The sequence below is a fragment of the Lipomyces doorenjongii genome (genome assembly GCF_038497915.1).
Source record: "Lipomyces doorenjongii strain NRRL Y-27504 unplaced genomic scaffold V1508scaffold_15, whole genome shotgun sequence".
In the NCBI taxonomy this organism is placed as follows: Eukaryota; Fungi; Ascomycota; class Lipomycetes; order Lipomycetales; family Lipomycetaceae; genus Lipomyces; species Lipomyces doorenjongii.
This window is the reverse complement of record NW_027118082.1, coordinates 203,883-227,879: the sequence shown is the minus strand read 5'-3', so window position 1 is coordinate 227,879 and position 23,997 is coordinate 203,883. Positions and strand designations below refer to the sequence as shown.

At 46.3% G+C, this 23,997-nt stretch overlaps 12 protein-coding genes across 12 annotated transcripts; 5 read left to right on the top strand and 7 right to left on the bottom strand.

The window, feature by feature from the left end:
• Window positions 1–22: 22 nt before the first annotated feature.
• Window positions 23–1,277, bottom strand: V1508DRAFT_414651 (YjeF N-terminal domain-containing protein). The gene is made up of 4 exons (XM_066939953.1): window positions 995–1,277; window positions 846–923; window positions 598–792; window positions 23–543 (listed from the first exon to the last, which is right to left on the bottom strand). The coding sequence occupies exons 1-4, from the start codon at window positions 1,070–1,072 to the stop codon at window positions 112–114; spliced, it is 783 nt and encodes a 260-aa protein (XP_066796818.1). The 5' UTR covers window positions 1,073–1,277; the 3' UTR covers window positions 23–111.
• V1508DRAFT_414648 (Septin-domain-containing protein) lies at window positions 1,242–3,081 on the top strand. Its single transcript, XM_066939952.1, has 6 exons — window positions 1,242–1,405; window positions 1,459–1,651; window positions 1,707–1,788; window positions 1,842–2,296; window positions 2,348–2,492; window positions 2,544–3,081. The coding sequence occupies exons 1-6, from the start codon at window positions 1,391–1,393 to the stop codon at window positions 2,773–2,775; spliced, it is 1,122 nt and encodes a 373-aa protein (XP_066796817.1). The 5' UTR covers window positions 1,242–1,390; the 3' UTR covers window positions 2,776–3,081.
• Window positions 3,082–3,635: 554 nt separating this feature from the next.
• On the bottom strand, window positions 3,636–4,334 carry V1508DRAFT_328772 (kinase-like domain-containing protein; the record flags this gene model as incomplete). The annotated part of the gene is made up of 1 exon (XM_066936632.1): window positions 3,636–4,334. A coding segment is annotated over one exon (699 nt), but the record flags the coding sequence as incomplete, so codon positions are not given.
• A 786-nt stretch (window positions 4,335–5,120) lies between these two features.
• V1508DRAFT_384187 (ribosomal protein S16) lies at window positions 5,121–5,768 on the top strand. The gene is made up of 3 exons (XM_066937764.1): window positions 5,121–5,246; window positions 5,309–5,486; window positions 5,553–5,768. The coding sequence occupies exons 1-3, from the start codon at window positions 5,170–5,172 to the stop codon at window positions 5,595–5,597; spliced, it is 300 nt and encodes a 99-aa protein (XP_066796815.1). The 5' UTR covers window positions 5,121–5,169; the 3' UTR covers window positions 5,598–5,768.
• V1508DRAFT_414642 (PRP38 family-domain-containing protein) lies at window positions 5,645–6,741 on the bottom strand. The gene is made up of 5 exons (XM_066939951.1): window positions 6,591–6,741; window positions 6,493–6,533; window positions 6,361–6,436; window positions 6,156–6,312; window positions 5,645–6,094 (listed from the first exon to the last, which is right to left on the bottom strand). The coding sequence occupies exons 1-5, from the start codon at window positions 6,628–6,630 to the stop codon at window positions 5,746–5,748; spliced, it is 663 nt and encodes a 220-aa protein (XP_066796814.1). The 5' UTR covers window positions 6,631–6,741; the 3' UTR covers window positions 5,645–5,745.
• A 115-nt stretch (window positions 6,742–6,856) lies between these two features.
• V1508DRAFT_438541 (uncharacterized protein) lies at window positions 6,857–8,504 on the bottom strand. Its single transcript, XM_066942183.1, has 2 exons — window positions 8,138–8,504; window positions 6,857–8,081 (listed from the first exon to the last, which is right to left on the bottom strand). The coding sequence occupies exons 1-2, from the start codon at window positions 8,240–8,242 to the stop codon at window positions 7,032–7,034; spliced, it is 1,155 nt and encodes a 384-aa protein (XP_066796813.1). The 5' UTR covers window positions 8,243–8,504; the 3' UTR covers window positions 6,857–7,031.
• V1508DRAFT_414635 (SPOC like C-terminal domain-containing protein) lies at window positions 8,489–10,711 on the top strand. The gene is made up of 5 exons (XM_066939950.1): window positions 8,489–8,580; window positions 8,628–8,739; window positions 8,790–9,093; window positions 9,137–9,230; window positions 9,285–10,711. The coding sequence occupies exons 2-5, from the start codon at window positions 8,680–8,682 to the stop codon at window positions 10,312–10,314; spliced, it is 1,488 nt and encodes a 495-aa protein (XP_066796812.1). The 5' UTR covers window positions 8,489–8,580; window positions 8,628–8,679; the 3' UTR covers window positions 10,315–10,711.
• On the bottom strand, window positions 10,611–12,287 carry V1508DRAFT_384173 (uncharacterized protein). The gene is made up of 4 exons (XM_066937763.1): window positions 12,147–12,287; window positions 11,699–12,101; window positions 11,570–11,651; window positions 10,611–11,514 (listed from the first exon to the last, which is right to left on the bottom strand). Exons 2-4 carry the CDS (start codon window positions 12,079–12,081, stop codon window positions 10,744–10,746), a joined length of 1,236 nt encoding a protein of 411 aa, XP_066796811.1. The 5' UTR covers window positions 12,082–12,101; window positions 12,147–12,287; the 3' UTR covers window positions 10,611–10,743.
• Window positions 12,288–12,476: 189 nt separating this feature from the next.
• On the top strand, window positions 12,477–16,575 carry V1508DRAFT_438538 (meiotic cell cortex C-terminal pleckstrin homology-domain-containing protein). Its single transcript, XM_066942182.1, has 5 exons — window positions 12,477–12,581; window positions 12,674–12,811; window positions 12,865–13,108; window positions 13,161–16,088; window positions 16,144–16,575. The coding sequence occupies exons 1-5, from the start codon at window positions 12,570–12,572 to the stop codon at window positions 16,191–16,193; spliced, it is 3,372 nt and encodes a 1,123-aa protein (XP_066796810.1). The 5' UTR covers window positions 12,477–12,569; the 3' UTR covers window positions 16,194–16,575.
• V1508DRAFT_65289 (uncharacterized protein) lies at window positions 16,321–18,507 on the bottom strand. Its single transcript, XM_066942992.1, has 5 exons — window positions 18,254–18,507; window positions 18,133–18,197; window positions 17,933–18,076; window positions 17,350–17,878; window positions 16,321–17,294 (listed from the first exon to the last, which is right to left on the bottom strand). Exons 1-5 carry the CDS (start codon window positions 18,327–18,329, stop codon window positions 16,528–16,530), a joined length of 1,581 nt encoding a protein of 526 aa, XP_066796809.1. The 5' UTR covers window positions 18,330–18,507; the 3' UTR covers window positions 16,321–16,527.
• Window positions 18,508–18,630: 123 nt separating this feature from the next.
• V1508DRAFT_438536 (uncharacterized protein) lies at window positions 18,631–19,670 on the top strand. The gene is made up of 2 exons (XM_066942181.1): window positions 18,631–18,971; window positions 19,025–19,670. The coding sequence occupies exons 1-2, from the start codon at window positions 18,686–18,688 to the stop codon at window positions 19,384–19,386; spliced, it is 648 nt and encodes a 215-aa protein (XP_066796808.1). The 5' UTR covers window positions 18,631–18,685; the 3' UTR covers window positions 19,387–19,670.
• V1508DRAFT_445288 (squalene epoxidase-domain-containing protein) lies at window positions 19,354–21,327 on the bottom strand (the record flags this gene model as incomplete). Its single annotated transcript, XM_066942411.1, has 5 exons — window positions 19,354–19,985; window positions 20,043–20,673; window positions 20,728–20,833; window positions 20,887–21,154; window positions 21,222–21,327. The coding sequence occupies 5 exons, from the start codon at window positions 21,325–21,327 to the stop codon at window positions 19,714–19,716; spliced, it is 1,383 nt and encodes a 460-aa protein (XP_066796807.1). The 3' UTR covers window positions 19,354–19,713.
• Window positions 21,328–23,997: the final 2,670 nt, after the last annotated feature.

Below are 23,997 nucleotides of genomic sequence, written 5' to 3'. Positions count from 1 at the left end.
GCTGCAGCCTTCGGATCTGATGGTTTAAGTTCGTTATTACATGTTCTACTTTAACTGATGAATTAGAGATTTTATCATTTCTTGGGTGGTAGAGCACAATATAAGCACATATTACAACTTTTCATTGTCAACAGGCAGCTCCACAACCTGATCTACACCTGGATAATCCGGGAGCGAAAATCCCCACTTCTCCGCCATCTCTCTCGAAACGAATCGACCACCAAGGAAATGTGTGCCCTTAAAGAACTTCGCCGCGGGCTTCGGCGCCGTCAAACTCACAAGCACATCTGGCACAAATCCAGCACCTAATTCTCCGGTCTTTGGCGGCCCGGAGTCGACGTTCCAAGACGACGGAATATCTACACTGGTGACTGGTTTCTCTGTGAGCTCGAGTAAGCCGATCACATGAACGAAAGGGTCGCGTATTGGAGGTTGGAATGAGAAACCGAATGTTGCGTCGAGGATTTGATCTGTTTCGGTTATTGCCATGTCGATGTCGTCTGTGAATGAGACTTTCAGATTAAAAAGTTGTGTGACTAATCGCTGGTTGCGATATTAGCCAGATTATAGACAAACTCTCAATTGAATTGAGCATACGTTGTAGATGTCCTTGTTGGGTCGTTTAGGATAGTACACCATCGGGTTATATCCAAATAACTTCAAGTGTCGAGCCGCCACGAGCCCATCGCCACCGTTATTCCCCGGTCCAGCGATTATTAGCACGTTTCTCTTCAACTCGGGTGGGTGCGATTTGTAGACTGCTTGTGCACATGATAGTCCGGCTAACTCCATCTTGATGAGATATGAGCGCACTAATAACGAGCAGAATGGCGGGACGTACATACAAGTTGATCCAATGAGAAGCCTCCAGAGGACATTAACTCGGCATCTAATGCAGCCGCGCTTTTTGCAGAAAGATACAACTATCATCCGACATGTTACCTTTTCGTTCCAAAATAGTGTCGCAGTACCGAAAAGTAGCATTCACACTTACCCGTGATGCTGCCATTACCAATCTTGCTAACGATTCCTTGATACTCTGAGGATCTGCAAAGATAATGATACAGTACATACAGCGGATCAATGCTTCGAACGTTATAGCCTTCTAAGATATAACAGCACCTATGACGTTTACTCGGGTTAGGGCAGGACGCGTCACAAAACTGGAGAGCTGCCCAATTTATGATACCCAAATAAAGTTCACGACGCGACTCTAACTGGCGTTGCTTCACCCCTTTACTCGCGTGGTATGAGTGCCACAACACGACTTCAGGCCCCTTTTAAACAGGCTAGTCTTCGACCTGAACCCTCCATTAGTGCAATTGCCGGAACTTTCTACAAAAGCTGGCTGACTTAACTAAATTAGCTGGGTTTAGATAATTACTTCAATATGTCTTCAATCGGCGTATGTATCTGTGCGTCTTATTGAATTGGTTAGTACTGACGACTAAAATGCAGATTCATCGGAAAAAGAATGTCAAGAAAGGAATCCAGCTCTGTATTATGGTGGCTGGAATCTCAGGTACAGGCCGCACAACTTTCGTGAACACGTTGTGTGGTAAGAAGGTTCTTGAATCCGCGGCCGAGGAGACATATGATTCCAAGCAAGCGCACTTGGATAAAGGCATTAATATTCGACCTATCACCGTTGGTATGTAAGGCCATAGCAGACGCAAGAGCATATAGAATGCTGATATGACGGATAGATCTTGACGAGGATGGTACTCGAGTTTCGCTCTCGATCGTGGATACCCCTGGATTTGGTGACAACGTCAACAATGAGGCTTGGTATGCTGTCTCCACGAAGGGCATGATATAACGTTCTAACTAAACTCCTGCAGTTTTGCTGAGATCATCGGGTATCTCGAACGCCAGTATGATGACATTCTGGCAGAGGAGTCACGCATCAAGCGTAATCCTCGGTTCCGCGATAATCGTGTACACGTTCTTCTCTACTTCATCACTCCCACTGGCCATGGCCTTCGAGAACTAGACATTGAGCTCATGAAGCGTTTGTCGCCACGCGTCAACGTGATCCCTGTGATCGGCAAGTCAGACACCATGACCCCGGCAGAACTGGCGGATGCGAAGAAGTTGATCATGGAGGATATCGATTACTACAAGATCCCGATCTACAATTTCCCCTACGATGTAGAAGAGGACGACGAGCAGACCGTGGAAGAGAACGCTGATTTGAGAGCGAAGCTGCCCTTTGCTATCATCGGAAGCGTAGATTACTTTGAAATTGGTGGGAAGAAAGTTCGCGCACGACAATATCCCTGGGGCTATGTTGAAGGTTGAGTTTTCGGCCAATTGAAGAAGGGATATAAGTTTCTGACTTTGCTAGTTGAAAATACTCGTCATTCAGATTTCTTAGCCTTGCGTTCTGCTCTGTTGGGTTCGCATCTGGCGGAATTGAAAGAGATTACCCATGACTTCTTGTACGAGAACTACCGTACCGAGAAATTATCCGGTGGAGTTGAAGGTCATGTGTAAGTTCTTCTTTGTCACAATTGTCGCACCATATCTAACATTTGGACTAGCGGTTCAAGTCTGAACCCTGAAGAACTTGCCAATCAGTCATTCCTGCTCAAGGAAGAACAGTTACGACGAGACGAAGAGAAACTGCGAGAAATCGAGCTCAAGGTGCAGCGTGAAATCACTGAAAAGCGGCAAGAATTGCTCGCTCGGGAACACGAGCTGAGAGAAATGGAGGCCAGATTTGCCAGAGAGTCGAGCCTGGTCTCGCAAGATGACATTAGTGAGCAAGAATAGCGTATGCACCTATTTGTTCATTCCTAGATTATATTAGTAAAATTATTGCTTTGTGACTGGTTATTTCGGAGTATTGTAGTATTAAATATTGTCGTACCCAGCATTTGTTGGTCTCTGCACTGTGTGCAATATGTTTAGAATATGACTAGAATATAGCTTCGGTGAGTTACCTTGACGGACAACGATGATAGAGAACCGTAGGGAAGTCAATGTCGATGATTCAACCTGAACCTGCAGGCAACATATATTCAAAATCGTGTCCGGAGGCAACCCACACGACGCCAACAGTGACAAAGATCATTAACGTCCAAAAAAAATCTTTTCAATTACTTTGCACGCAGAAGTAGCCAATGTTCAAAGTGTACGTGACGAAATCAAAAGATGAATACCTTGTAAACAACTCCAATAACTTTCAAAAATCCTTTATATTACCAATACAGACAGACATGATAGACTCCCTCAAAAATCCTCCAAAAACAAATGAAAGTCCACCGTGGAGCAGCCTAGCCATAGCAGATTCTGATCCTGGGACGAAGTTATCTTCACACATGAAATGCCTTTCTCTTGCAGATGAAGTGGCTGTGGACTCGTCTAATCTGCGCTTTGGCAACCATCTTGTGGGAATTCTTGTCAGTTGCATCGACTAGACCTTGTGTTGAAGCCAGATCGTTTTCGGATGTCGGACAGCAGACTTCTATTCTGTTGACAAAACTGTCATTGACCGCATCGAACATAGCGCACCGTCGTTTAGGTTCGGGATCAAGCATCCGCAATAGCAGTCGCCGACAAGATAAGCTGAAGGGCGAGAGCATTTTAAACTTTGGTAGCACTTCGCACTCATTACTTGAAAAGTCCGTCTCTGGATGTTCCTTGTTGAATACATCGATTGTGTTCTTGTAGGCCACATATCGCGGATCCGACACGTCCGCCTTCGTAAATGGATGCCCCCCAAACGTCATGCAAAAATACACAATCGCACAAGACCAGACGTCTAATGCTCGTGCATCGTATAAGACAACGTCATGAGTAAAGACCTCCGGTGACATGTAAGGTTCCGATCCGCATACAGCCGTGCATAACTTGACAGGACCGTCTGGTGGATTCTCTTGAACAACATGTGAAACACCGAAATCGGAAATCTTGAGCGTACCGTCAGGCGTAAGAAGTAAGTTCTCCGGCTTGATATCCCTATGCGCTACTCCTCGTGAATGCAAATACGCGACTCCTCTCAGCAATTGCTTAAATAAGCAATTTCTCTCCCGTGCGTTCATGGGATCCGGCGACTGCTTGATCAACGCGAATAGATCACCACCAGCGCAGTACTCCATAACGTGACACCATCGGTGGTGTGGCCCAAGACATAGATCTTCTGTATGCACTATGTTTGGATGTTTTAGCTTTTTGACAATCTGGTATTCGGCTGCCAGCTTTGCATTGTAGTCGTGTTCCTTTTCGTATGGCCCCTGGCGATGAAATTCCTTAACAGCGTAGACTTTGGAGTGGTCCTTAACAGAGTAGACGGTCTTGACGACAGCAGTCGAGCCCTTGCCAATGGTGCTCCGACGTAGTGGTGCAAGCGAGGACGAATACTTCGCTGACAGTGGAACCGTCGGCGGTTCAAAGTCTGGCGGTAGATCAACTGTGTGGTTGCTACTCGTGGTGCTGCCATTGTGCGAAGACGGGTTGCTCGACGAGAGCGAGAAGGAGCTTGTGGCGCGCTTCAGAAACATAGCAACGTTGCTGCGCCGAGACACTGAACGTTGAAGAAATGAACAGGATGCTGACAATATAAAATAGCGAATAATGTCGTTGCTGGCAGCGACTAATCAGGACAAGAACGCGATCAACATCTGCTCACGAAGACACAGAGTCGAGAGTGATGCTGGCGTTAGGATGACGAGAAGACGAAGCAGAAGTGAGCCTTACACTGCGCTATCGGTCATTTGCTGCAGGCTGCAAAGTCGACAGGAAGCAGACGTTAAGGGCGACTGAGCATGCCTACGCGGCAGACATATAGATGAGGACTTGTAGTGACGGGTGAAAATAAGTACAACAAGGAGAAATAGTTAGCCGTCATACATAGGTGGGGAAGTAGATGGCGGCTTAGTCGTCATATTATTTCAGGACCTTGGCCGACGCAATTGGCACAAATGGTGCACAATCTGTTGCTTGATACCTTAACTGCGCAGATTATTGGAAGAAATGCTTCAACTGCACTAAAGCTGTGATAATCGAAGAAACGGCGCGGCGTGTCAGGTTAGCTCAGTTGACCTGAGGCCGCCAGTCACAATAAGTCACAGAGTTTACTCATGCCAACTACGAATCACAAAATTCGGAATTTATTACGAACTTTTCCTGTTCGCTATCGGGTTTATATCAACATCCACAATCACAATGGGCGTCAGAATTCGTTTGGTCCGCATGGGACTCAAGCGCAATCCGATATATAACATCACTGTCTCTGACAACAAGTGCGTTCGAATGCTACTGCCTGTCGATTCTATCCGGTCCAACTAACATCCCATTTCTCCAGACGAGGTCTTAACAAGAAGCCGATCGAGGTCATCGGCACCTATGATGCGCATTCGAAGCCATTACCTGGTGCTCCAAACAAGAAGCTAAAAGAAGTGCACTTAGATTTTGAACGCGCGCGGTATTGGCTAGGCGTTGGGGCTCAGCCGTCGGATACAATCAGTAGCTTGTTCAGAAAGGTTGGCACCTTCCGGCGTCTTGCGGGATATTGAAAACGAAATCTATACTGACTTGGCTTATTATAGTTTGGCATCATGCCTAAGCCCTCTCCTCCGACACATAAGAAGTAACTCATCATGGTTTTATTTCGGTTAAAGCAGTCATTGGCGTTATAGGATAAGTGTGAAGAATATGCTTGTATATAGTATAATAGTGTACAAAGAATCTATGACAGAACTACGTCTTACGGTACGATATTTCCGTTATTGAGTCAGTCGTCTAATGCCCTTCTTTACTGTTGATTCCATTATTCCTTTCGACTTCATTTGTGTCGTCACTGTCGCCTTCTGAATTACTTAGTTCGCTTCCTAGCGCGCTCTCCCGCGGTTCAAGCTCTTCCATGTCTTCCAAAACGATCCGCTTGGGAAGCCGCGGTAGAGCGATATCGCAAACTCGTTCTTCCGTCAGTAGCATATCTGCAAACTCATCTATGTGGATTAATCTAAAGCCGTTCATGCTCCTTAGCTTTAGCCTATGATAGTCTGCAAGCAGTGGCTCCAGAAGTTTGTAAATGTCGGCCGCAGGAAATGTCAGGCGAATGTAAAATGCTGCCAGTGCTCGCAAATACCTAAAGAGACGGTCAATGCTGATATTCGTCGCAAAATTACAACTAGGTATTCCAAACATACTTAAAATCCTCTGCTGCAAGATACTCCAGAATTATTTCTTTCTCTGGTTGTAGCTGTATCGCCTTGAATGCTAAACACAGGAACGGCGTCGGGCGTTGCTGCCCGAACTGTCCTCCGATGTAAGTCAACTCGACAGCACGATCGCACAAAGTCGCAGCTGTATTTATCAGTGTTAAATCCCTACAGCTGCGTCTGTCAAACGTACCCGTGAGGCCAAAGCACTGTTCTTTCCAATAGGGCGAATCCAATATTCGTTCTCGAATGATTTTTTCTATTAGACGCTAATAATCCAATCAAAATTCTTGTCGCGTCATCAGCATTTATAAGTACCACTTACTGCAGGATTCTGCGAATGGATTTCTGGACCTTTGACGAGACCTGTTTATTCGATTTAGATGCCTGTCATACCATGCTTTGACATTGATAGACTCTTACCTCGCTCTAGAGTTATTCCACGTTCAGGACCTGTTTCCATGAGAGGCTAGATACTTGGTTGCAATTAACGAAAGCTGTAATCAGCCCACTATGTTCTGTAACAGATTGTCATCTAAGTCAAAGCGACTGGTTTCACAAAGGGAGAAACCTCTTCGTTACCATCAAATAGCGGTTTAGGGTTGACAGTCAATCTCTACAACTTAAAGCTCCAACTCAGGCAATATTGGGGAATTGTTTAACTTATACAACTGGGCGATAAACACGTAATTAAGATAATGTCCTCCACAGCATTTATTTATTTTGCCAATTATTATGACCGCCTCATAACATAAACTGTCCGGCGTCAGCAAGTAGTAGCAGAAAATATGCGGAACGATCCAGTCTTATCAACTGAAAAAAAGTGTACACAATATATTAGAGATTCATTCACAACGTGGCACTTCACTGGCTTAAGAAGAATCTCCGTGAGTTACTGCACACCTCCTTCGTACACATTGGACACTGCATTGTATACTGATTGCTTGTCAGTGCGCCCTCTTTCAAGTGGTTGTGGACAACGTCGGCCAATGCATCGATAAACATCGGGTGGCCGTTAAGGGATTCAACTCGTTTTATGCTCTCCACCTTCGTCTCCTTAATAATCTCGAGATCCAGTTCATGTAAGGTCTCGATATGATCACTGGTAAATGCAATGGGCACGAGAATTATGTTCGTCTGGCCCTTCTTAACCAGAGACTTGACCGTATCCGAAGTTTGAGCACCCAACCAGGCAGATGGCCCGACCTGACTCTGCCACACCAATCTGTACGGATTTGTGAACTTTAACTCCGTCATAACACTATAAGCTGTCGCTGCAACTTCGGCAGGATACGGGTCTCCGCGATTGACGACCGACATCGGTAAGGAATGCGCAGAAAACAAAAGAATAACTTTATCCCGTACCTTCTCGTCGTACTCCTTGAGCTTATCTTTAATTAATTGAGCAAACGTCTTGACCAAGCCCGAATGTGTTGGCCACCGATCAATGACGCTCCACTTAATTTCTGAATTGGGATCCAGCCTGTTAGTAACTTTCCACAGCTCGTTCAAACTACTTCCAGTAGTTGAACAGCTATACTGCGGGTACTGAGTGAACGCAATGGCACGTTTTATGCCATCTTGCTGCATCTGATTCAATGTCTCATCCGTCAATGGCTTTGCGTAGCGAAATGCGACGTATCCTTTGTGAGGCGCCGTCTCCGGCGATAACTTGTCAAGACGCTTACACATTTCCGTTGCTTGAAATTCAGACCATTTTCTAATAGGACTGCCACCGCCAATTTCTTCATAGTGGTGCTCAATCCTCGGCGTTCGTCGCCACGCAATAAATCTGGCAAGTGTTTCCTGATATCGACCAAGCGGTATCAAATCCCCATCGGCGAAGAGTTTGTATAGAAAGTCGTACACTTCGGCAATAGTTGACGGACCACCCATGTTAAGAAGAACAACCCCCTGTCAGCAATCAGTCAACGATTATGAACAATCGTAAATAGCCGGACTAAACTCACAGTCGGTCGACGGGATAGCTTTGGCAAATGGGTGGCAGTGGCCAATCCCCGGGAATTAAGCAGAGGCGGCCGTATGACAGCTCTTGGTGATAGTCGTAAAGACATCTAGCCTATTCAGGAGTGCGGAGGAGATATCAATGATTGATGCAGTAGAGCGTTTTCAGTATCGATAGTGCGATCTTCTCTAACAGGATAGACGAATTGGAATTAATTAGATCTCGCGCTTAATAAGCAAAGAGATTGCAAAGATATAGCTGGGACGCTAGACCGCAAGTGCTATTTGGCGGAAGGTCGAGCGTCGGGATCGGGTCATTCCAACTCCTCTGCCATCAAAATCGTTGTCTCGAAGGCTAGGGTTCGGAAACATCTTGGCGAATATCACCAACTCGAGCTAAAAAGCCGGCTCAACGTCACCTATTCTAGATCGACCGTACATCCGATTTGTATGTCCATACAGCGGTTTTGACCTACTAGCACTAAATTATCAAAGGAGTTGGATATTCGGTTGTTTTGTCTCATGGAATAGATCTCGCACTGCCATCATGGACAACGACCAATTCATGAATCCAGTGCTCGACGGGGAAGATGCGATCGAGGAATTTGTACGTCAGTTCGATACACTGTGTCTGATCGGCCGGTCTAACCATATCAGGACTTTCGAAATCAGAAGGATGCGATTCTCTACTGCATCGAAGTATCTCCTTCCATGCTGGCGACGATGAATCCGGCCGAACCTGACGATGGAACTGAACCAACCTCTGCTGCGAGAGTTGCACTAGAATCAGCATACATGATGCTCCAGCAGCGAATAATATCTCAACCCAGTGATGCTTTTGGGATTCTCCTTTTTGGGACGAAAGATCAGACTGATCCTGCGTATGAGAATTGCCTGATGCTTATGGATCTCGCTGTGCCCGAAGCATCGGAAATTAAATACATCAAAGAGATCTTAGAAGGTACATATATATGCTGTATTTTTTCAACGTATTAATGTATTAGATGACGAAAAGTTTGATAGTGTGTTCACACCATCAGATACTCCTCCGTCTATTGTCAACACGCTCTTCTGTGCTAATCAACAATTCAACGCCAAGTAGGTGGAACGCGGAGCTGACATAACAGGATATCACCAGCTAATTCTACGTAGGTCGGGCGCGTATATGTTCCAACGTCTTTTCCTTGTAACTAATAATGATAATCCCAGCGATCGAAGACCGGATTACCGCAAATCAGCCCGAACTCGCGTGCACGACCTTATTGGGCTGGGTGTCAGAATCGAGCCTTTTTTTCTGTATACCGAGATGCAGCCGTTCGATACATCAAAATTTTGGGAAGATGTCATATTCAGTGGCTACAGCAGCGACGACTATGTCGATATCCAGCCAATATTAATTACAGCAAAGCAAGGATTACAGATGAAGGCGCAAGTTAAAGCTCGGCAGACGCCGCGACATGCAATTTTTTCGGTGCCACTTGAAATAGTTCCAGGAAGCTTGTCGATCGGAATCAAAGGATATGTGCTATTTAAACGTCAGGACATACAACGGTCTCATTATGTTTACGAGCAGGAAGGAGAAAAGGCGGTTATTGCTCGTAGTCACACACAATACACTTATACTGATACGACGACCAGGCTGGATACCAGAGCCATGAAAGCCGATGCTAAAACGGAAGAGATTGACAAGAATGAAGCGAAGAGAGGCTTCAAGTTTGGTGGAGAAGTTCTGCCGTTTGCGCCTGAGGAAATTCAGTCATTGCGAAATATTGGTGAAGCTGGTATACGTATAATCGGATTCAAACCAATACGGCTATTCGATCCGTCCTACAACATGCGACCGTCGTACTTTATCTATCCGTCCGAAGAAGATTATGTCGGCTCTATCCGTACTTTTGCAGCTCTCCATAGCAGCCTGTTGGATGAAAATAAATATGCGCTGGCCTGGGTAAAGGCTACGAACAGGTCTAGTCCTTTCTTGGCCGCTTTAGTCGCCTGTCCGGAAATCATTGAGCACGAGAACGGACGAGACGAGCAGAAGCAATCTCCTGGCATCTTTGTTATTAAGCAGCCGTTTGCGGATGATATCCGCGATTTCCCTGCTCAGCCATATAATAATATTAAAGGTAGTCCTTATTTTTGTCTTGCTACACATGAGCAGATACTCCTAACGTTTATCTAGCTCCGAATGAACTAATTGACAAAGCCCGCGAGATTGTCAACGGCATCAAAATGCCGAAAGGGTACGACTCTAGTCGCTATCCAAATCCAGCGCTCCAGTGGCATTACAGGATTCTTCAAGCATATGCACTCGAAGATGAGCTACCAGAGTTCCCCGAAGATTTTACGCTTCCAAAATACAAGTCCATTCATAATCGAGTGGGTAAGAGGTTGACTGACTTGTCTAGGACAGCGGATCGGATCCTGAAAGAAATATGACACATGGCAGACTGGGCTCCTGTACAATGGGAATGTTGAATATAGGATAATTTGAGATATTACGTCCAGATCTATTTATATTATCTAGTCCTATTAAGCTCTAAACTGTGTTCCGTCACGCGAAGCCCAATCAAGAGGACTCATGCATGGGAAACAAGGTCAGATACAGCTTTCAAACGTCACTCTCCAAATGTGTCTCGCTAGAAATTGCCGCTTTGGTTTTGGCTGTTCCAATACCAGCGATACCGTCTCTCTGGTCGACACCCAACCACGGCTTTTCAGCCTCACCATTCCAAGATCCCACAATGCTGTTGTAGATGATCATACCTCCAACTGTGAAAACAAAACCCACCGGATAGAGCCAGAAGACGTAATAACCAAAGACTTTGATACCAATCAGCAAACCCCAAAAATCTGAGGTGAGCAGAGACAAATTATAGAACGCAGCAGACGACATTCGAAACAAAATCGGAGCCGTGCAGTAAAGTACAAGCATCGCCAAGGTGTAGCCAGCGAACCATCCTGCGATACGGCTACCCCAGTGGGCTTCATTGATAGATTCACGCTCAAATATTGCAGCTTGGACTCCGTTAATAATCATTCCGAAAAAACCCATCTGACCCAACACTTCATATATTGGACGCTTGGAGACGAGGAATTCCTCGAGAGTATTGGATATGCCATAGCAGGTCGCGCCGAGAATGACGAATAGGTCACCTTTAACCATATTGACGGCCACGTAGTTTTTGTCTGTCAACAGATCTCCAACGACAACGAGGACCATACCGGCAATACAGACAACAATGCCAAGGATCTGGTTCCAACGGTAGCGCACTTTCAAAAAGAGGAACGACAAAACCACGACGACCGCGATGGCCCAGTTATCTAGTAGTTCGGCGCTTAACAAATTCGTGTACTGGTAGGCTTTTACGACGAAGTAGTTCTGTTATCTGTCAGAAATAATATACGCTGAACGTGCTACAATTACGGAGACTTACGCCTTCCACGTCTGCAAATGATAAAATGAAAAACTTCCATCCATCGTAGTAGAGCATTTTACAATATCTCTTGAATCCATATCTAGTTACAGTTCAGCAGTTACACTCTTAATGTTAGACAAAACTAACCTATAAAGTGTGTATGGGGTGAACAACAAGTTCAGAATAACGTAGTTGAACAATGTCTGGAATGCCGGAATGTTGTTTCCATCATCAGCCAAGTAGGTAGTAAACGTGTTTGTAGCCACAATACAGAGTGAAAGTATTTGCCCATGAAAGAGAATTGTCCAAAATCGCCAGGTAAAAAGGAATTGAAAAGGCTTTGGCTTTATTACATCCTCATCGTACAGATCATCGATTTGCTGAATTGCAATTTCGCTCTCGATGTTGGAGGACTCTAATGTAGTGGCGGGCTTGCTAAGTTCGACCGATCCGTAAATATTCTCTTCGTCTCTAAAAGGGTCGCTAATATAAGGACTGCTGTTCGAGAACTTGTTTGACGATGAGGACATTATATGCTTAAAGAGTTGGTCTAGCCGAAATTAGTAGTTGCCAATAACCGACCTGTCAAACTTACAGACGGTTGTATATACACACAAGAGAGTAAGCTAAAGAAAACCTAAATTGCGATTCTCGTTTTAAAGCACGAATGCAGAACCACCTGAAGGTCAATCGTGTTTAGAAAGTTGAGGGACGAGGAAATTTTATGAAGCTCGACCTTGTGGGCCTGGATTTCGATGGCATCCCGGCGTGCGGCTTATAAGCCACATGGCTTAACTTAAATTTTGGAACAATTTTATTGTGGGTGACATTGGAGGCCAACAGCTTCCGACTAACCCTAATCCCATCACGTTCTATGTTGTCATACCAATATTGTTATAACACACCCTCTGACGAATTGAGCGTAAACAAAACATAGCTCAGCCGCCATCGCTTGCAATCCAACTTTCATCAACGGCTTCGTGCAGATCGCTTGGTCTTGAAGTAAAGCAGTGAGGATATGTATTCTGAGGTACATTTGTGTTTTGTTTTCTTGTCCGGCTGGTGCTATGTCTCGCCCATGTTCTCCCCTCTGCCTGTCAATAACTAACTGTTCCCTTTGAGTCGACCTTACCGAAGGCTAGGTCCACAGAGTCCAATAACGACTGGAACAAGAAGATGGCCGATTTCGAAAATGAGTACAGCAATGTGACTAACGAGAGTCAACGTTTATTCAATCGTACGCCGGTGATTTCAGGAAAGGTCATTTTTTCCGCTTGTGCGCTGTGATCTTGCACACTCTAACCTCTGAAAAGGAAAACGTCCCCTTGGATTCCGCAGTCAAATCAGCACGAAAGCAGAAGAACGCGGCGTCGCGGGCACAGGACATGCAGTTTGTTGCAGATATAGGCCAGGAACTTCTTCTCGAATGCAGGAAATTACAGTTATTGATAGCTGAGAAAGATGAGAAACTGAAGGAATCCGATTCCCTGCGGTCTCAGTTGGAGGCTACGATCGAAAACCTGGAAGTCAGAGTACGGCATCTTGATGAATCCGAATGTATGTTGAGGTTTATTAGATCTCCTAAAGGAGAACTGACATGACAGCCTAGATCGATATAAGGAGGAAAATTGGAACCTGGAGCTGAAGATTCAAGAACTTGAATCAGAATCTTCGGAGACCTCTCATCGGTTGTCGAAGCTCAACCTAGAGAACAGCAGAACCCTTCAAATGTATACCGCCCAGGTCGATGCGTTAGAATCCATGCAAGCTAGACACAGTGAACTCACAAGTGACCTTGATTCGTGGAAAAGCAAGCACGAGAGCGAAATGCTGAACTACGAACAATTGATTGCAAATCTCCAGCGCGACAATGAAGCCTTGTCAAAGTCCGTTGCGAATTTGAACGAGCAGTTGGCATCCCAAGTCTATGTTGAGCCAAATGATGAAGCGATTAAAGAACGGTATGATGAACCACAAGAGGCAGAGGAGGGTGGACTTTCAGAAGATCCGAAGACTCCAGAAAGGTCTCCACCTATGTCGCCCGTTAAAGCTACTCCAGCTCATCGTGCGGCTCTTGAAGGAGAGACATTACGAGCTTCGCTAGGACACGCGCATCGAGCGATCTCAACCCTACGTGGGGCCTTGTACCGCGAAAAGACGGAGAAATTGGAATTGCGGCGTTTGCTAGCTGAAGTACAAGAGGAGATGGAATGCCTGAAGAACAGTAAGAGCTCAAAGCGAGCCAAAGTTAGTAGCGCACAGTCGACGAAGAGAACTACTCTTCTTGGAAATAATGGACGCAGATCTCAATATCGAATTTCCAACGATCTCGACGAAATGGAAGGTGATATCGAATGGGAGACATTTAATGGATCTAACGAAGCCTTCGCTTCCGCTAATGAGATATCTGCAAGTGAAACAGATGGTTTCGAAACTGCGCATGATCAGCCAACGAGCGAGGAAGAAGCTTTCAGCGACAGGACAGAAACAGAAGCCTATCAAACTGTTGCCGAATCGATTCCAGATACAGGTCCTAGTGACGATGACGATGATACCGAGACTGAGTCTTCCGCTGTTAATACTGGTGTCTCTCGACAGCGCTCAGCGATATCTGGAAGTGATATAACTGATGATGATGACGAGGTCATGGGATCCAGAATTCTACGGTCGAAATTGAGCCGACGTAACTTGTACCAGAAGAGAGATAGTGACAACTTTGGAACGCCGATGCCGTTGTTTGATGAATTAGGATCGAGTCCGTTCGGCGGTACTCATGCTACGCCTACCAAAACCAAGGTCGACGTTCGCGACGCCGGGGCAATGACTGATCCATGGGCACCTGAGATAGTCTACATTGAGCGTGAGATCACAACTGAATCAGTCATGGCTGGTGCCGCTGCATTATCCATGGTCACGATTAGTAAGGACGACTATAACTCATTAGTCAATCGAAAGGCTACGCCGCCGAATACTATTTCGGCCGACGCAGAATCGGCGTCTTTGGCTTTCTTGGGCAAGGATGAACATGATTCTCTTACTAACCGCAAAGAAAGTGCCGCAGCAGATGCTGAGTCTCTTTCGCTAGTAACTCTTTCAAGGCCTGAATACGAGTCAGCATTGAATCGCAAGGCAATGCAATCTTTGGAAGCTGGCACCGCAGCATTATCTATGGTCATTCATCCTGAGGATGAATACGAGTCGCCGTCGAAACCGTCTCCAGCTGCAGCTGCTTCAGTTACTGCTGACGCTGCTGGGCCAGCTGCTATCTCCAACACACGTGCAGACGGTAATGGAGATGAATACGAGTCACTGGCGAGATTGCCTCCACATGCAGCTGCTTCCCTCACTGATGCTGGATCAGCTTTCCCAGTTTCTGTCTCCAACACACCTGCAGACGGTAAAGGAGATGAATACGAGTCGCTGTCGAGACCGCCTTTAGCTACAGCTACTTCACTTACTGCTGCAGTTGTTGGGAGGGACGTCCCAGTTGCTCTCTCTAACACACTTGCAGATGGTAATAGGGATGAATATGAGTCACTTTCGAGACTGCCTCCAGCTGCAGCTGCTGGACCTGCTATATCAGTTGCTATCTCTAGCACACCTGCAGACAATAAGACTATGCTGGGGTCGTTCAAGTATGAGGACGATGAGCAAAGTCGTGCCGAGCATGGACCAGGAGAGCCAGTCGTGTCATCAGACAATTTCTCTCGAAGATCGGTACCTATTGCGCCGCTAATGCTGCAGGCCATAACGCAGACAATGATAGGTGAATATCTATGGAAATACACTCGTAGGAAGGGGCGACAGACACTCTCAGAGAACCGGCATAAACGTTATTTCTGGGTTCATCCGTATACTCGGACGTTGTATTGGAGCGATAAGAATCCGTCAGCCGGTGGTGAAATCAAAGCTAAATCGGCACCAATTGAAGGAGTACGAGTGGCGCATGATGACAATCCATTCCCGCCTGGCTTGTACCACAAGAGTTTGGTGATTCTTACACCATCACGGACATTGCAAGTCACATGTCTGACGCAAGAGCGACATGAGACATGGTTTAGCGCACTATCATTTCTGTTACTAAGAACGAACACAATTCCGAGAGTTACTGTCCGACAAGGAGGTAATGTGACTGAAGAGAGTCAGGTCTCGGCCATATCAGGGTCACTTAGATCAGGCCAGGAGCTGATTAATACACTGGGAAATTCACAGCCTGCAAATACACTTCAGTTTGGCACAAATGTGTCAATCTCATCATATAATTCTCGGACCACATCATCAGCGCCACCTCGGATACACAATACATTCAAGCAGCCTTTCCGTGTCGTTGATCAGGGATCGATGGGACGATGGACTTCGCTATTTCGACCCTCGACTGGTAGTCTCCGTCAGCGGTCGAAAAATGAGTCGCAGCAAGCGCCGATTGGAATTTATGAAGCGCAGGAAGCTATTGACAGTACAGATGAGTTACAGGCTCAAATGGAGAGGGAGGTCCACGAGATGGGAGGATTAGAGAATGTTAGAGTATGTTGTGATGGTAAGCTGGATGTAATTATTGGATAATCTCTCCGACAAGGACTGACTGGAAGTAGGTAAACATGATGTCTCAACTCTGCATCGAGCATCCCATCACCATAAATAACAAATTTAGATAATGCATGTATTCAAACAAGCTGCCGACCAGTTCAGAGTGTCCGCTTCGTTTTGTTAATTTTCCTTCATTACATTTAGTCATTTCTTACCGTTGTCACTCCTTTTGTGTATTAGTGGCTTTTATGAGTTCTATTTCTCGAGGTAGAAAGGATCTTGCACCGTTGTAGTTGTGAGCTGTTTAGAAATGCGGTTCTGCTCCAAATTGAATATGGCGGAATCTTTATGAGGTGGTGATCCACCGAAAATCACTATTTCTCTTTTTGACTTATGTAATGGAACCCAACAGACAATGCAATATGTACTTGTAAATATAGTAGCAAGTCCTACCTAACTATTTTTCTACGAGTTGACTTATGAGAAATGGAAAGTAGCTTTCGCTTTATTGGTTCCGACTGCGTCAAAGTCAGTTCTGCCGCCTCCAGTGCCTCGGTGCCTGAAAATATGGGTCGCTGTGATTGCGGTTTGTCTGGGTCGTGGAGAACACCAGATTCCGATGCAGGCGAATGGGAAGTGCGAAGCTTATTAAAAGGGAAGGAGCCGAATTCGACATCATCGTTTAGACCATATTCTTCCTCGGGTTCTTCGTGAGTCCCGAAGTCGTTACCCTTATCGGGCTCCTTGGATGGTGAAATGCGCATTCGCAATTGTTGCCCCTGGTTTGACTGATAAGAGAGCAATTTACTGCTTCTGATGCCTAGATTGGCGGATTCTGCTGACTCACGCAGTGAATGAACAATTCTCGCGGTGCTCAAGGAGGGGAAAGTCGGGCTCGACTGACCGTTCCGTGGCTCTTGCTGGAATTGCTTTTCGTCGTACTTCTGTTGCTGGAGGAGTAATTTGGTGGATTCCTGAAATCCTCCAAGAACAGCCGCTTTAGTATTCGGGCTCAAGTTCTTGGTCATGTCATTCTTCACAAAAGGTTCCCCTGGATCATAGTCATCATAAATATCTCGATCGCTAACAACTGACGACGTCTTCACTGGTGATGAGGTATCCGGAGGAGTTAGCAATGGCTCCTTAAAAAAAATTTTCGTTTTTTTGTTTACGCGTGATGGAGGTGGAATTCGTCGCTGCTTGATATTCATCAAATCTACCACTGTCAATCCCATATCTAATTGTACACCATCAAATAAATTGAAACATACCCAAATTGCTGTGAATTGCAGTTCTGCTGGACGACGATAATGGAGGCAAACCAGTATTCGAAGACTTGGGCGCGAGGACAGTTGTGGGTGGACGATATGGCGTATTCACTTTATTGCTAGTAGGTGGCAATTTCGGATTAGATTGTGCAAGTTGTTGCGGCAATAGGTTCATGACTCGAGGATCTTGAGCCTGTGCGGATCGAGATATGTGAGGCTCTAGCAGTGCTGATGAATACTGAGCAGCAACCATTGGAGACTGACCTTGTGACCATTTTGAAGGGGAAAGTATCGGCGTCGCGATTGGTGTGAGCACAGCTGCGCAATTATGAATTGGATCCTCGGGTGGAATGCATTGGTATCTAGGGATTGGCGCATTTGAAAGAATACTGCTCGATAGTGGAACAGTAAAATTATTTGAGGCTGAAGGTTCCGCACGTAGTCCAGATACTCTGCATGTTGGTGCTGGAGACTCGGAATATGCCTGAGATTTCGAAGGCCGATGTCGCTGAGACACGGGCGCATCAGTTCTCTAATGTGAATGTTTAACCGACATTCTAGCACGTACATAGAGAGTAAGCAATACCTTTCTAGTCGATCCTGGTGTCCGAGTGACAGAAGTGACATCTATTGTGTAGGTACTGGATTGATTTTCAATGGTAACCAGATGCCGCTCCATGACCAACGTCTCACCAAGATGCAGGACGCTCTTTGAAAGAAACGCACTATCCTAGACAACTATAAATATGGAACGCAATTATTGTAGAGTATTTAAGCAGCACGCACTATTAGAACCCTTGAAGTGTCATACAGCATCGCTCGTTTGTTGAATGTATGCAGTTTCAGAGTACCTACGACAGTGATAATTTAGCAGTTAGACTCATTGTTTAGTTAGCGAAGTACATACCATCATACCACACCTTCGATTTCTGAGTGACCTGTGCTGTCCATAAGATGTCGTAAACGTGTACATCTGCGTTCATAGTGGTAAGATTATGTTGCACTGACAGATGCAATGCCGTATGGATCCAACAGATCCACAGCTTGTCGGTCCTTCAACTCCAAGTTAGAATAAGTAAGCACCGCTCTTTCTATGTAAAAATACAGAAAGGGCCCAGTGATAATGGCTGTGTGGTGGGTTGGGTTCCTTGATGGACTTTTGGACCTTTAATTATTGTAGACGCGTTCGTGGTCACAACACAACAAACGCGACATTAGTAGGGAACTGCAACCTGAACTGGGATCGCTGGGTGCTGCTGTGCGGCTTGTATCATATACCCTACGAAGCAACTCAGATGCTTCTCCTTTCTGTTAGATACTCACTATATATGCGCAGACAATGCCGTCAGCATCTTACACTCTCTGTAGGACCCCAAGGATGCTGCCAGCATACCTGGGTACGAGGATATCTGTGGCCAGCAACGGGATCAATCTGGACAACCTTGCTCCCTATCTAGCCCGAGAGCTCCACAACTTCGGTCTGCAGACGGCTAGATTGGATACAGAAATCGACGGCATGAAACGAGGATTGATAAAGCGATACGGGAATGACACAATATATATAATTTATTACGCAGCGGGCATCGCTTTGCGCTTTACAAAACTATCAGGCTCGACATCGACGGGCAAGTCAATTCCCGCCTGCTAAAAATATTCAAACTGACCGCGCTATCAATAGACCTCTTCGAACTGGACTCTCTTGAGCTCTATAATGCAGACGAACGGTATGCACCTGCATCCGAGAGCATTCTGCCATTCAACGGTCTGACGAACTCAACGACCGCTCAGCAATTTATTCAGGCGTACGGAGAACCGACAGCGAAAGGCGGCGGTTTCAGCCAGAGCTTTGATATCTGGCTACGCTGGGACCCGTTTGACAGCATATCTACTATCATCCGAAATGACAGTTCTGGTCCTGATATGACAAATACTACCACATCTACGCGCCAAACCGGGTTGGAAATTCAAATCGACAACCGCAGTTGGGATTCGGCCAGCAACAGCAAGTGGAAATCTCTTACATTATATTTAGCCAGTTGAATAAATATTTCTCTTCAATATGGTACGTTACGGTTTATACGCAGCGTAGTGCTGCATTTCTTGCCGGGCCAGTATAACCTCAGAAATCCGAGCGGCGCTGCGAGTACGAGCAAACGGTTGCAGCGTTTTTTTTTTTCGGGAAGTCTCGTATTCGCAGATGCATTCGGCTCCCACTGTTGTCTATTTCACACAACTAGCATTCACATACATACTAGATCTATCATTAATTACATTATCATTATTAGGCTATGCTATTGCCACTGTGTCCCGGTATCCATCTAATCCATAAGCCATTACTGTAAAACGAGCCAAATGCAATAAAGAAAATCATCTCCATTCGGACCACAACACCGGGAAAACGACCAGACACGCCTTCCAAAACACACATACACTTTCCAACGTTAGCGCCGGATATTGAGACCAGCTTGTGCCTTGGAAAAGAACATAAATACTGTACAACGCTACGTGGAAGAAATGGGTGATGAGAAGAAATGGGACGGGAAGAATGCCAGAAAGGAGGCCAATAGGCTCGGACACATATATACCACCGCGCTGGAAGTACCGGAAGCAACCTTCCTGTAACCTCCGGAGACGACTGTCTGGAGGCGAGTTAGTTAATATCTCAGAAAAGGAATATGGCAGCGCAGCGAACATACCGTCGGCCGCAAACAAAGCATATAGCGCCTGCGCAAGAATATTGATGACCGTACTCAGGTTCTTTCGCTTCCAGTAAAATTCATTGAGCTGCGAAACAACTAGACTGGTGTCATCGAGAGAAGGCAACCGAGCAGGAGAAAGAAGATTCGAAATAAGTACGATGTCGTTCAATGCAACCGTCATACCGCCTCCAGTAAGCGGGTGGCGCATGTTGTATGCATCTCCCAGAAGTAGGAGGCCAGGGTTGTCGTTCGCAGATGGAGGAAGGTAGGAATTCGGCATTGACCGTAATCGCTCGGTTTCCAAAGCGGCTTTAAATGAGGGAACAAGACATGCCGGAATAGAAGCGGTGACAACCTCTTCCAGTCGTCGCTTCAAATCACCATTAGCGGCTGACGGGAGCTTACCCTGGACATCGACAAGCATTCGAGTCTCATGTGTGCCGATCTGATAGACAAGTATAGGTGGGTGATCTCCCAGAATAACATGGCCGTGAAAGGGGCTTGGAATTACGGCATCCTTTAATACAATACCGACAAAATGTGATCTAATCTGAACAGGGGTACTGATATATTCGCGTCTGAATTTTGAGAATGTGCCATCAGCAACAACCGTCAATGAACCGTAGTACTGTAAGCAGCGAGTTAGGAGGACGAACCGAAATGAAATCCACAGGTCACTCACGTATTCTGATTGTTCGGTCTTCTTATTAGTGCACCGGACGCCGAGGACTCGGCGTGTTACCTTGTCCGATATAATTTCATTGACAGTGGCTTCTAAAACAGTGACACTGATTAAAAATTAGCCATGAGTTAACTCATAACGCGCAAGACAAGGTCGTACTTCGGAGAATCTTTGGCGGCCCCTCGCAATTTGGCAACAAAGCGCCCGTGGTGGAAAGACCTGCCTTCAAGGATCTTTTCGGGCGTATTGGGATCACTTGCGTATGGTATGGAAACGTTCTCGCCGTGGTAAGAGATGGCGTATCCGACGACATTGATCGCGTCAATGCCCTCTAAACATTGCCGCAGTCCGAGCTTCTCCAATGCCCTGACACCACCAGGCTGTAGCAATTCGCCAACTATCCGATCAGGTTCGGCCCAGTCGCGTTCTGTAACAGGAAAGTGTAAGATATTCGAGCCACAGAAGACAAAGAAATCAACAAATGGGGTACCTACCGATGAGCAAGACCGTTCGTCCTTGGCGGCCGAAAGTAGCCCCAAGCGTGGAGCCAACGACACCAGCACCGACAATGACAACGTCGTACTGCGAAGGAATTGACATAGACTGGACTGTAGAATGCGCGAGTGAGAGAGTAGTGACTGCGAGCGGCGGATTGACGCGAAAGTTTACCGCACAACAAGGTCCCAAGGCGAAGGGCCCGAAGAGGCCCGCAAAGAATGCAGGCGGGAGAAGAACGTTTCAACGACAGAGTACTAGATTCGCACAAAGAGCAGGCAAATGGCCAGCCGGGCGAAGAATATATGATTGTTGAGGGAGGGGAGCGTCAGTTCGAAGGGAGCGTGGGTCTGTCGAGGTTTTATGTGAGCAGGGGCTATGAGTGCATTAGTTAGGTTAAGGTGGTGTGGGCCAGTCGACAAGCCGTCTCGAATGACGGGAACTTTATTTAACCTTCCCGCTAGAAGGCCCGGCCCTGTAGAACCCAGATTTGGACCGTTGGGTACGGTTCAAGCACATGCCCGATTCCAAATATCACTTTCGTTCTAGATGAAGTGTAACCTTAGCAACCTACACCAAACAATATGACACATCCTCAGCTTGGGGCTAGACGGATAGGACGCTCTTGATTGCGAGTAGTTGCGTCCGCCAATCTGGGAAGGTCAAGTTCCGTCGCCCTAACCCTCAGGCAGGAAAGTTTAATGCTCGAATGACAGCACACAATTGCAAATGTTAATGTATGCAACTATTAACATAAGCGAGATTTCTCGATAGATTGCTCAAGTACATAGCCTCCAATGCACCGCGGGATATTTCCTTTCGATAAAGGAAAGCTAGCATATTTTACTACATGTGGTTGTGCCTAGCCGCAATGCGGAATGGAAGCAAGGGCAATGATACCTCTTCCAAGGAGCTGGGATTAAGGTGGTTTGCTAACCCGCACCACTGATCGTTGTGCTTTTACGTCTTGACAGTATACTTCCGTAAACTTTTCTAGATACGACGATAGCCGGAATTATGATTTACAATTCCCGCTATTGCCAAACCATTCCAACTTAGGCTATTTGACTCTCGCTCCGTCCAAGGTGGCTTGGTCTGTCGTATCGCACACGATGTACTACAGCAATGATGAAGCTTTGCTCGCAAACAAGTGGTACGCCTAACAGTGCGAGGTGGCAGAGGATGTCCCAGTTTTAGTTACCGAGGACTAGGTAAATAGCAGCATGCTATAAATGCGAAATCGATCTGCCGTGACCTCTGCCGCTAAAATCGCAGACTCTAGTCGCTAGTTAGGTATGGCTAAGATACTCTGCCGCTGGAATTTTTGGAGCCATTTAGCGGAATTTGACAGGACATAGCTAATACTAGAATCTGCCTGCCAGTCGAAAAAAGGTGAGCTCTCCTGTAATATAATTGTAACAGCAGTTGCTGGTGTGGTAAGGTAAACTGCCCTGGCCAGGTAAGGTACGGCTTCCGCTCGCCGCGCTATCGTCAACGAGTCATCAGCTCATTATACGGAATATACCTCTTGCGTTGGCAGGCGTTCTTAGTGCTTGCTAGTGCTTGGTTGGCGAGACTCTAAACGCGCTTCTGGTCGTCATATCTGGACCGCACGGCGGGGATCCACTCCGGAACCCTAACTACGCTCTCGTGCCTTGTCCAGTTCTTAGCAGGTCATCCGGAATCTACCTGAAAAGCGTGCTCATCCAACAGTTCCCCTAAGTGCGAGCCTTCCCAACCTCGAGCGTCCTGAGAACTCCAGACCACAATGATACTGTGCTGCCGTGCCGTGGGCAAGTGCTATGTACGGGACGGACGATGTGTGGGTGTTCGTCGTACGCCGGCAGTTTTTGTGGAACAGGGGTCGGGTTAAATCGACTTTGTGGATGAACAGTGTCCAACGGACCCGACTAGTCTGAGACCGGAAGTCGGCCATGCTGGTTCCAAATCCTGCCAATTTCAGATCCGTCTCTTTCCATTTTGTACGGCCCCAGGGAGCCAGCCAGCGATGCAATTTGTACTTAGTTTCATGAAATATGCTTTTACTCTCATGACACGCGAGAGTTCATGGCTCAGGTTGAGTGTACTATATATCAGAGTATGAGATAACAAGTCGTTCGCGCCAGAGTGCAATACGAGATCTTTCATCGATTACTCATATCTCACGTTCCAACACTACGGAAGACTTCTCATTATTGTTCCCGGCAGTTGACGGAGAACTTATTATAAACACACCGTCGCAGTCGCTAGTAACGACAGACACCGTTTGGAAGAATGCTGACCATGTGGGCTTGATCAAGCGCGTCTATACTACATAGAGCATTTTGGCATCAATGAGAGTGGGGGCAGTCTTTGGAAGTACACATTCGAATCATCAAAATGTTGCAGCAGCGCAACGTCTGTCATATCGTATCATCAGTCAGCATTGGATACGTGCCACGAGATTAAACGCCTGCATTCATTACTGTTCTGCAGTAAATTTTGTTAAGATTGATTACATGTATGCCATTTTGCGAACACCTTTACTTAACAACGATGACAGTACAATCGTGAGGCCAATGAGAAGTCAGAGTGCTATAGGAAGGGACGTTGGAGTAGGCCTGAATCTTCAATCAGTCTTTCCATCTCAGGATGCCGCTGATGGCGGGACTAGCTTTGAGGTCATAGCATGAGCAATCATTCTGCTCTCGGATCAGAAAATAGAGCCAACACTATTCCTGGCAGAGCGTGAATATTATCAGACTGTCGAGTCGCAGATGTGCCTGAGTCGAACGC

What these genes read in the sequence shown, in the direction of transcription:
- V1508DRAFT_414635 (XM_066939950.1), top strand. Translation starts at nt 8,680, where the DNA reads ATGGACAACGACCAATTCATGAATCCAGTGCTCGACGGGGAAGATGCG. An exon ending in AAGATGCGATCGAGGAATTT is followed by an intron (nt 8,740 to 8,789) that starts GTACGTCAGTTC and finishes TAACCATATCAG; the next exon opens with GACTTTCGAAATCAGAAGGA. An exon ending in AATCAACAATTCAACGCCAA is followed by an intron (nt 9,231 to 9,284) that starts GTAGGTGGAACG and finishes AATTCTACGTAG; the next exon opens with GTCGGGCGCGTATATGTTCC.
- V1508DRAFT_414648 (XM_066939952.1), top strand. An exon ending in TCCCTGGGGCTATGTTGAAG is followed by an intron (nt 2,297 to 2,347) that starts GTTGAGTTTTCG and finishes TGACTTTGCTAG; the next exon opens with TTGAAAATACTCGTCATTCA. An exon ending in GGTGGAGTTGAAGGTCATGT is followed by an intron (nt 2,493 to 2,543) that starts GTAAGTTCTTCT and finishes CATTTGGACTAG; the next exon opens with CGGTTCAAGTCTGAACCCTG.
- V1508DRAFT_414651 (XM_066939953.1), bottom strand. Translation starts at nt 1,072, where the DNA reads ATGTACTGTATCATTATCTTTGCAGATCCTCAGAGTATCAAGGAATCG. An exon ending in GCTTCTCATTGGATCAACTT is followed by an intron (nt 793 to 845) that starts GTATGTACGTCC and finishes TATCTCATCAAG; the next exon opens with ATGGAGTTAGCCGGACTATC. An exon ending in CCAACAAGGACATCTACAAC is followed by an intron (nt 544 to 597) that starts GTATGCTCAATT and finishes TATCGCAACCAG; the next exon opens with CGATTAGTCACACAACTTTT.
- V1508DRAFT_438536 (XM_066942181.1), top strand. Translation starts at nt 18,686, where the DNA reads ATGCCGTCAGCATCTTACACTCTCTGTAGGACCCCAAGGATGCTGCCA. An exon ending in ATCAGGCTCGACATCGACGG is followed by an intron (nt 18,972 to 19,024) that starts GCAAGTCAATTC and finishes CGCTATCAATAG; the next exon opens with ACCTCTTCGAACTGGACTCT.
- V1508DRAFT_438541 (XM_066942183.1), bottom strand. Translation starts at nt 8,242, where the DNA reads ATGTCTTTACGACTATCACCAAGAGCTGTCATACGGCCGCCTCTGCTT. An exon ending in AGCTATCCCGTCGACCGACT is followed by an intron (nt 8,082 to 8,137) that starts GTGAGTTTAGTC and finishes GATTGCTGACAG; the next exon opens with GGGGTTGTTCTTCTTAACAT.
- V1508DRAFT_438538 (XM_066942182.1), top strand. An exon ending in GCATCTTGATGAATCCGAAT is followed by an intron (nt 13,109 to 13,160) that starts GTATGTTGAGGT and finishes ATGACAGCCTAG; the next exon opens with ATCGATATAAGGAGGAAAAT. An exon ending in TGTTAGAGTATGTTGTGATG is followed by an intron (nt 16,089 to 16,143) that starts GTAAGCTGGATG and finishes GACTGGAAGTAG; the next exon opens with GTAAACATGATGTCTCAACT.
- V1508DRAFT_384187 (XM_066937764.1), top strand. Translation starts at nt 5,170, where the DNA reads ATGGGCGTCAGAATTCGTTTGGTCCGCATGGGACTCAAGCGCAATCCG. An exon ending in ATCACTGTCTCTGACAACAA is followed by an intron (nt 5,247 to 5,308) that starts GTGCGTTCGAAT and finishes CCATTTCTCCAG; the next exon opens with ACGAGGTCTTAACAAGAAGC. An exon ending in TCAGTAGCTTGTTCAGAAAG is followed by an intron (nt 5,487 to 5,552) that starts GTTGGCACCTTC and finishes GGCTTATTATAG; the next exon opens with TTTGGCATCATGCCTAAGCC.
- V1508DRAFT_414642 (XM_066939951.1), bottom strand. Translation starts at nt 6,630, where the DNA reads ATGGAAACAGGTCCTGAACGTGGAATAACTCTAGAGCGAG. An exon ending in ACAGTGCTTTGGCCTCACGG is followed by an intron (nt 6,313 to 6,360) that starts GTACGTTTGACA and finishes TGATAAATACAG; the next exon opens with CTGCGACTTTGTGCGATCGT. An exon ending in CTTGCAGCAGAGGATTTTAA is followed by an intron (nt 6,095 to 6,155) that starts GTATGTTTGGAA and finishes CCGTCTCTTTAG; the next exon opens with GTATTTGCGAGCACTGGCAG.
- V1508DRAFT_384173 (XM_066937763.1), bottom strand. Translation starts at nt 12,081, where the DNA reads ATGTCCTCATCGTCAAACAAGTTCTCGAACAGCAGTCCTTATATTAGC. An exon ending in ACCCCATACACACTTTATAG is followed by an intron (nt 11,652 to 11,698) that starts GTTAGTTTTGTC and finishes AACTGTAACTAG; the next exon opens with ATATGGATTCAAGAGATATT. An exon ending in CATTTGCAGACGTGGAAGGC is followed by an intron (nt 11,515 to 11,569) that starts GTAAGTCTCCGT and finishes GACAGATAACAG; the next exon opens with AACTACTTCGTCGTAAAAGC.
- V1508DRAFT_65289 (XM_066942992.1), bottom strand. Translation starts at nt 18,329, where the DNA reads ATGAACGCAGATGTACACGTTTACGACATCTTATGGACAGCACAGGTC. An exon ending in ATCGAAGGTGTGGTATGATG is followed by an intron (nt 18,198 to 18,253) that starts GTATGTACTTCG and finishes TCACTGTCGTAG; the next exon opens with GTACTCTGAAACTGCATACA. An exon ending in CACCAGGATCGACTAGAAAG is followed by an intron (nt 17,879 to 17,932) that starts GTATTGCTTACT and finishes CATTCACATTAG; the next exon opens with AGAACTGATGCGCCCGTGTC.